This window comes from Chrysochloris asiatica, unplaced genomic scaffold (assembly GCF_000296735.1).
Source record: "Chrysochloris asiatica unplaced genomic scaffold, ChrAsi1.0 scaffold00014, whole genome shotgun sequence".
Taxonomy (NCBI): Eukaryota; Metazoa; Chordata; class Mammalia; order Afrosoricida; family Chrysochloridae; genus Chrysochloris; species Chrysochloris asiatica.
The window spans coordinates 7043170-7051760 of record NW_006408532.1 but is presented as its reverse complement, the minus strand read 5'-3'; the positions used below and the strand labels follow the sequence as shown (position 1 = coordinate 7051760).

The following is an 8591-nucleotide window of genomic DNA, read 5'->3' as shown; positions in this document are numbered from 1 at the left end:
CGCCGGGCGGAACGCGACAGCGGTGGACTGAACGCCAGGCCGGAAGGGTGGAACGGAAGGGTGGGGGGAGCGGGACGCAGCCGGGAGACTCGAGTCCCGTCCCCACGGCCCGCCCCCTGCGGTCCCAGCTCCGCGCGGGCCCAGCGCCACCTCCAGACACTGCCTCCGCTCTCCAAGGTCTGTCCCCGTCCCGCTGTCAGATTCAGCCCGGACCCCGCCCCTGCGCTGCCTCACAGAGCTCCACCCACGTCCCACCTCTGCCCCCGGAGCCTCGCCCTTCTCCAGGTCCCCACCGATACACGTAAGAGCAGGTCTTCCGGCCTGACAGAGGGACTAGAAAGACCACCGCTTTGCCCTTCCTACCGCTAGAGTCCTCCATGGGTGAAATCTGAGACAAGTAGTTTACACGGCTCCCTATGATTTAAGGAACATTTCGTTTAGCAACCCCACTCCTAGGCGCACACACTTGCCCCTCGCATCCCCTTGACCTGGGCCTGCAAACCCTTCCGTTGGTCTCCCACGGTGTAATGGCTGTCCTGTCCCTAATGGCCAACCCCTGTGAGTGGTAATTCGGTCAGGATTCCAGTCCTGAACAGGTAAGTAGGAGAGAATTTGTTTTAGGGAGAGAGCCTCCCCTGGGCTTGGGGTAGGGACAAAGGGTGAAGCTCCCTTTAAAGTGTATTATCTACTCTTCTTAAATCCCACCCAGGACTGTGTCTCATGTTCACAATAAAGTAAATAGTTTGCTGACTTTATCAACAAAGTGAAGAGATAATCTCCTAAAGATTGGGGAAAAAATTGTAGGGAAGCAGTCCTGGTGTGGCGCTGTGGGATAAAGCACCGAACTCCACGATCAGTTTGAAGCACAAGGTTGGCGGCTCAAGCTCACCAACTGCTTGATGGAAACCCTATTCAGGGTTGCTATGAGTCAGAACCAACTGGACAGCACTTAACAACAACAATATATATTTGATAGGATCCCTGAAGCCCTAGTGGCCAAAAAGTGAAATTACCCTAAATGCTGGCCCTGATAGAGGGGGGGAGGGTAGTGTGTCTTGGCTCAGCCCTGCCTCAGGGGCTGCTGGTCACTTTTCATCTATGGTTGTTGTTGTTAAGTGCTGTTGAGTCAGTTCTGACTTATAGCAACCCTGTATAGAGTGTTTGAGGAATGTCTGGGGAGTTTGAACCTTGAGGATCAAACCGACCTTACAGTTCAAAGGGACCCTACAGTGCCACACCAGGACTCTCATCTAGGGTTGGGACCCTCTTATCCTGTATCTCAGGAGCCCTACCATCATTCCCTCTCTAAACTTGTGTGCTGACCTGAATAATGGCCCCAAAGATGATGTTGATAAATGCCATTGAGTTGGTTCTGACTCATAGAGGCCCTGTATAGGGTTTCCAAAGACCGGCTGGTGGGCTCCAGGGCTCTTATAAAATATATGGTTCCCCCTGTATCTTACCCTGTGTTCATTCCCTCTCTGAGACTGTGTGCTGCCCTGAAAAATGGCCAAAGGATGCTGCTTTAGAAGCTGGAAAAGATGAGGAAACTGATTCTCTCCTAAATCTTCCGAACAGGATGTAGCCCTGCTTACACCTTGATTTTTTTTAGCTAAATTAAACTAATCTCAGACCTCTGACCTTCAAAACTGTAAGAAAACAAATGTGTGTCTTTTTAATCAAACGAGACTGTGGTAATTTGGTACTACAGACATAGCAAATGTTGACTCAGGCAGAAACCCAATGCCCCATTTGTGCCATAAGAGCTTGTTTCTTAAAGGCCCAGGTGGTGACAGGGAGCTTGAGGTAAAGAAACTGGGTATGCAGCCTGTAGTGTGGCTGGGTGCCAAAGTGCTGGACTCAGCCTCCTCCCTTTGTCCAGTCTTGGAGCTCTGGCCAGTGAGCCACTGGACTGCCTTCTCAGTCTGGGGCTTTTGTGGGCTTGGGTGTGCGTCCCTCTCTCTTGTTCTCAGCCTGAGTTGCACCAAGCAGTTCTCCCCAGAATCTGGCCCTGATTTCCAAGGTTGCTGCACCTTTCTGTGGGACTGAGTCTCAGGCCTGGCCTGGTATCTGGAGAACTAACACTGGGACTGCTCACAGCTCTAGCATCTCTCCTGACCCCAGAGAGGTGTGCTTGTCTGTGGAGTAGGTAGCCTAGTTCAAGGTCCCAGCCCTCTGCCCTTGGGAGAGAAGAAGAGGTCGGAGAGGAGTTCTGGTTTCATGGTGCCGACATAGAGGGGCTGCAGCTATGGTCAGTGAGTGGCCAGGGGTTTGCCCATTCCCCAGAACACAGGTCCAGTCAAGTGGGGGCATAAACTCTTGCTCCCAAGGTCAGGAGTTTGGGAATGTTTTGCCTGGAAACTGGCAGCATTGCCCCACCACACACATACCTTACTCTCCCCCTCCCCATCCTTAGCTTCAGAATGCCCTCAGGGTGATTTGGAAGTGATCACAGGGGGTCATGGGGTCAGAGACAAAACGGATTGATCACTGCCACCCACCAAATGGGGGTAGGAAGGTGGGCACTGGGCCCACAGGGCCTGGCAGGGAAGCAGGGAACCATACCCCTGCTTGATCTCTTAGCCTGGCATGACCTCCTACCCAGACTGCCATGCCCCGGCACCCACAGGGATTCTGGCATAATGGGGGCAGCTACACCTCAGTCACCTTAGGGTCCCTCCAGCTCTTAGCCCTGGCTGGGCCCCTACTGTTCGGGCATGTTGCAGGTGTCTTGAATGTGGTTATGAGGAGTGGCCTCATCTAACTTCTTGTTTGGACTGAGTACTCCTTGTAGGCAGGGACAAGTGAGGGCTACCCAGGATTGGTAGCTAACATGGAAATGTCCAATCAAAGAAGGAGCGAGTGAGGTTTTTCTGCATGGAAGGACTCTGAGACAGTCAGCTGTAAGGGGGCTAAAGCCCCTTGAATCTTCTTCCCTTTGCCCCTTTGCTCTTCAGCTGTAACATCTGGATGGGTTCTGTGGCTTCCATCCCTTGCCTGGTGACCAGGGGCTCTGGGAATGTTCCTCCCCCCCATGGCCTAGACATCAAGGAGCACAGACTCAGGTGATGTGTGTTTATTTAGCAGGCAATGTGAGCTGAATCAGGAGGGCAGCCTAGGGGAGCAGGCTGGATGGGCCATGCTCAGCAGAGGCTTTCCTGTCGGGCTGGTGGCTGGGGGCACTCTGAGAGGTTGGCCTCTCTCCAGGGCAGCCATACTCACAGTATAATCATGCATCATCAATGCACCGGTCTGTGGAGGAGACAGTCTGTCAGAAGGGGTGTGTGTGTGTGTGAACCTTAACTGCCAAGACCCCTTGCATTGCCCCCGGCCTCCGAGTGGCCCTGTAGATTTGGGGGATTCCTTCAGGGATGGGGTCACAGAGGGACTGATGATGGTGGGTAGGAACAGGGAGAGGAAGGAGAATGTAGGAGAAAGGCCTGGGACAAGACTGACCTGGAGACACCCAGGATGCAAGGGAGACTCAGCCTCACCTCTACTTAGGAACCAGGCCTCCTGCCGTTTACTGAGCTAAGCCCTGGCAGACTGTCAGCCTGGAAGCTGGGAGATTTCTGTGTAGGCTGACAGGAACTCTCTACCCAAGCCTGCCATCTGACAACAAGCGCTTCCAAGTCAGTGGTGAGCAAGCCCAAGGGTGAAGGAAGTTGGTTCAGGACAGCAGGACCCAGGATAAGGGGAGAGGTAGCTCAGGGCACTGAGAGCCGAACCAGAAGAAACTCCCGTCTGGGCAGGCCCCAACTAACCTGTCAAGGGGGAGCATTTGGTACCCCAGTCCCCGGGGGGCCCCACAGGCCCAGGGAAAGGCAGAGTCTTCCTGAACTCAAAGTGGCTTCTATGGGGCTCCTGGGCCATCTGTCCTTCAAACCCCAGTGGCTGAAGGTGAACACTGAGTCCCTTCCCCACCCCTTTCTCTGGGTGGCAGCACAGGCCTGGACAGTCCTCATGTCCCCTTCTGCTTCTCCCGACTGGCCATTACCAATTGGAACAGGGTAGATGATGTGGTCATCTGTGAGGCCCAGAGACTTGGCAAAGCGAATGAAGTTCTCCTTCAGCTCAGGGGTCAGTTCCTTGGTTCTCCCTGTGGCCAAGACAGCCAGCATGGCCGACAAACACTCCATAAATATTGTTGAATGACTGAAGGAGACCTCAGACCCCTTCCTCCTAGAGGGCCCAAGGAAAGCTGTCTCTCCCTGATCTCCCAGGAGTTCAGAGCAGAGCCAGATGGGACTTTGGGGTCTGGGTGGGGATGGGCCTCTCCTGTCCCAAAATGTTGCCAGGAGCTGGGTCCCTGAGGAGCAGGAGTGAGGACTCACCATAGAGGGTGGTCTTGAAGTACTCTTGATTGTTGAAAACCTTCTTGAAGAACACTATGGCATACTGGTTGTAGTTGGTGGCTGCCACACGCACTGTGTAACTCTGCACACCTTGGAAATCTGTGGGTGGGCAGTGAGGGGTAAGCCCTGCCCTGGGAGTAAAGGGGGCTGCTCCTCATATAACATCATCTGTGTAGAGGGGCAGGAAGCATTCAGAAGGAGACAAGCCCCCAGGCCTCTGCCTTAATTAGAACTCACTCTTAATGCTGCCCAAGTTGAACTGGCCTGGCTGGAAACTTGGGACAAAAGTTCTGATCCAGTGGAAACATTTCTTATTCCTGTGGGAGTGAGAGATGGGGACTGAGAGAGGAGACCACATAGACTTGGGGCCCCTTGGCTGGACTAGATAGGGAAGAGCTGCAACTGGAGGGGCCAAGATTCTGATGTGCCCAGCCCAACACATGAAAAAGGCCCATTTTCCTTCTACAGCATGAAGCCCCACCCCACCCAACTTAGATGAGCCCAAGTCTTCCTCCTGTGAGCCTGTCCCTGCCTGGCCTGCTGCCCCAGGCCTCCTGACTCTGCTCTACACCTGCTATTCATTTCTCCTCAGGGCTGCCTCTCCTGGGTGGCTTTCCCTGCCTCCTCCTACCTCTAGCACTCACTCACCCACTCCTCTTCTCTTGCTGCTCCCCTCTCTATAATCTCTCCAGCAATTTACCCTCTGAAATCCACACATTGGTTGAATGAATGAATTCAGTAAGGAGCAATGGGATGAATAACTGTATCCCTCAGCTTGGGTCACCCCTTGGCTGTGGTATTAGTTTGTTTATCCAACCCCTGGGGTTGCCTCTCAGGTACTGCATGGTCCACCCGGGGGGAGGTGGTTCTCACACAAGCCGGGTGGAGGTGACGTTGTAACTACCATCTTCTTTCAGCTCATAGGTAGTGGTGTACATCTTGAACTGGCCTTGTTCTTCTTTCGTAACAGCATTCCCCGCCAGGCCGAGGACATACCACTTCCCCTGGAACTGCAGAGGGAATTGATGATGGGCAGAACGCAAGTGCAGCCCCAAGAGCCCTCCCTTCTTGCTGGCACCTCTGGGTTACCTGACCCAGAGGCACAGGGGTCTTCCATCAGGGGACCTGTGGGTAGGACTGGGCTAAAGTCTGGGCCCTAGGCTCCCTGAGTAGCACCCATCTTGCTTCGCACAAGAACTCTTCTCCCTGGGATTTCCCTGCAGGGCTCCTCCAGACCCCTTACCTGGTCATCCTGGAAGTCAGGTTGCAGAGGGACCTTGAGCAGAGGTGGGGCTGGGATAAGGTTAGGCCTCTGGGCCTGGGTCTGTGGGGCCCACAGCAGGGTGAGGCCCAGCCACAGGAGACTTAGGGACATGGTTTTAGGGTTGAGGAAGCTGGAGTTTCAGGCAGCTGCAGATGGTGAAGTAAGAGGAGGTGAGTGAGGAGGTTAGCCTGGGGCTTCTATTTATGGACCCACCTAGCAGTCAGCCCGCCTCAGGGTCAGGTGATACAGCCTTTGCCAAATTCAGGAAAGATGAGGCAATTACCAGCCACTCTTGTTGAAACTCTAAACAAGATTTCTACTCATTTCTCCTAGTCAAGATTGGGCAAGGTGAAGGGGCAAGATGTCCTGAGTGAAGGGACAGCCCCCAGAGCCCTGTACTTCTGGCAAAGATAAGGGCATCTCCACACATTCTCTGTGCCCCTTTCCTTCACTTTGAGTTTATCCACTGAGCTAGACAAGCTGTCATCTCTGACCTCCAAGTTTCCCTACTTGGATCTGAGCCCAGGGTGGGGAATGTGTGGCAAGGCCTCCTCCTCATTCCTGCTGAAAACAAAGAATACCTCAGCTCAGCAGACCATGTGCTATTTCCTGGTTCTTGTAAAGGACAGGGAAGGAAGGCACTGAGAGTGGACTCTCCTGATAGGGAAGGGCAGAATGTCTCTGCTACTTTGAATTAGCTGAATCCTAGCCCTCCAAGGAGCCCCACACTAGACCCTAGCCCAGGGTGAGGTGCCAGAGAGACTGACCTGGGAATGTGCCCTAACTTGGGAGTGCTCGCCACCTTGAATCAGCACATCCCTTTCTCCATCCTTTATTTGCAGCACCCTAGACAGTCAAACCCTATACAGGGTCGCTATGGGTCAGAATCGACTCAACGACACTCAACAACAACACAATAAAGACAGTCATGGGGACCTGGACCCCCAGCTTCCTGAGGGGTCCAGTGGGCAGAGACTCCAAGTGGAGTATGTGGGCTGCAGATGTGGCTCTTAGCAAGCAAAACACTGAGATCTCAGTGTTTTGGTGAGGGGACAATAAATCATGCATCTGCCCTTGGTGAGGGCAAGCCTAACCATAGCCTAGTGGGCTGGGCCAGGTGGATGCTCCACCCTGCTGCTCTGGATACCACCTGCTTTGAGTCACAGGGAATGTGAGGAGTGATTATTGAGATACCTTCTCGCCATCTCCGGTCCAGGTCCACTGAAGACAAGCCTGGGCCCTGGGCGGAGATGCTCAACCGTCCTGGAGAGTAACAGTTTTCTCACTGGGGCCTGGCCAGTGTCCTTGGGAGGCAGTGACAGGTCTCAGCCTGAATGCCTACTGGCCTTTCTGACCTCAGCCTGAATTGAAGGTTTGCTCTCTTGGATGGGACTCACAGGACCTTATTGGATCTACCCAACAGCTGTTTAGGAATCAGCACCCCAAGCATAAGTCAGTGGGACCTTGAGCAAAGGGGCTTTGAAGGGTAGCCTGAGCTGGTAGGCAGGGAGCTAACACCCACCAATACACAGCAGCTCTCTCAGGCCAGTCCTGGCCTCCCCATGGAGGTGATGAAAGGACAGGAAGCAAAAGTGAGCAAGATGCCAGGGACGATGTTGCCATCAAAGCCTGCCCTGCCGCTTGCCACCCCTTACCTCCAACCTCACAGCCCCTGATGACTCCACCCCTGCTCAAAGATGCTACTTTCTTTGACCTTAAAAGGAGTCTTTGAGTCGGTGGTAACTGTGGATATGGGGCAGACTGGTGGATGGAGCTTCAAAAAGTTTTAAGTAGGGGAGAGGGAGTGCCCTGGGTCATCTAGGATACACTGGTCAGAGTATTCCAGACTCTGGAAGGCAGGGGGCAGAGTCACCCTAGGTGGGGTCTCAGGACATGAACTGGGGTGAGAGGGGAGGGGAAGAAGGGAGAACTAGGGCCAGGTGTAGAAGGAAGACAGCTGCCCAAGGACCCCCAGGCTAGGTTTGAACCTTGGTTCCTCTAGGTGGACAGAAGTCTCCCCCAGGAGGCACCCACACACATACTGTAAAGAGAACTGCTCTGTAGATTGGATGAAGCTATGCAGGGACAACAGCTGGGAATTTAGATGTCCCTACATGAGGTCCTCTTTGAGTTTCTTTTCACACCACTTAGTATCCATTCTTCTGTTTGAGCTGGCTCCAGGCTTGTTTCAGACCCACTGGCTTTGTCTCAAGGAGCCTTGGTGAGACAGTAGTTAAGCCCCTGACTGCTAACTGAAAGGTCAGTGGTTTGGACCCACCAGTCACTCCATAGCAGAAAAATGTGGCAGTCTGCTTCTGTAAACATTACAACCTTGGAAACCCTATGGGGGCAGCTCTATGCCATTTTACAGGGTCTCTGTGAGTTAGAATCAACTTGATGGCAATGCATTTGGAATTTTTGGTTTCGGTCTTATTTCTAGCTCTATGTCTATGTCTCTGCTGACACTGGGTGATCTTGGGTCACCTCGTTTTCCCTTCCTCATCTGGCACCTATCTGTGAGGAGATGGAGTGCAGAGTTCCAGCCAGACCTCTTGGGGGTCCAAGGACAGTCATGGCCATGGCTGGGGCAGAGACCAGGCCAAGTAGTAGAAGATTCTAGTCAACGGGTGTTCTGGGCTTAGCTGGCTGTGGCTGGAAGGGTAAGGGATCAGCTGGGGACATTTAACAGTATTCTGTTTGAGGAAGGCATGGGCTTCAGCAGACTCAGTGCACAACACACATACCCCCACCTCACACAAGCTATGTAACTCAGTACTCGGAGCTCTGGGTGAGAACTTTGTAGACCCTGGACTGCAGGACAGATAGGACACACTCCTCGGCACTCACTGCCCAAAGCCAGGGGAAACCCTCAAACCCTGGGATCTCCAAACAGTCTAACTTCAAGTGTGTCTGTGTGTGTGGTAGGACACCCACACTCATTAATCTCCCCTATAGGAGGCGCCCCCAGCTGG

The 8591-nt window shown here is 53.5% G+C and overlaps 1 protein-coding gene across 1 annotated transcript; it reads right to left on the bottom strand.

Annotated features, from left to right (window-relative positions):
* Positions 1–3670: 3670 nt before the first annotated feature.
* LCN2 (lipocalin 2) lies at positions 3671–5730 on the bottom strand. Its single transcript, XM_006834980.1, has 6 exons — positions 5599–5730; positions 5229–5365; positions 4593–4672; positions 4335–4454; positions 3925–4099; positions 3671–3764 (listed from the first exon to the last, which is right to left on the bottom strand). The coding sequence occupies exons 1-6, from the start codon at positions 5728–5730 to the stop codon at positions 3671–3673; spliced, it is 738 nt and encodes a 245-aa protein (XP_006835043.1).
* Between the last annotated feature and the right edge of the window lie 2861 nt (positions 5731–8591).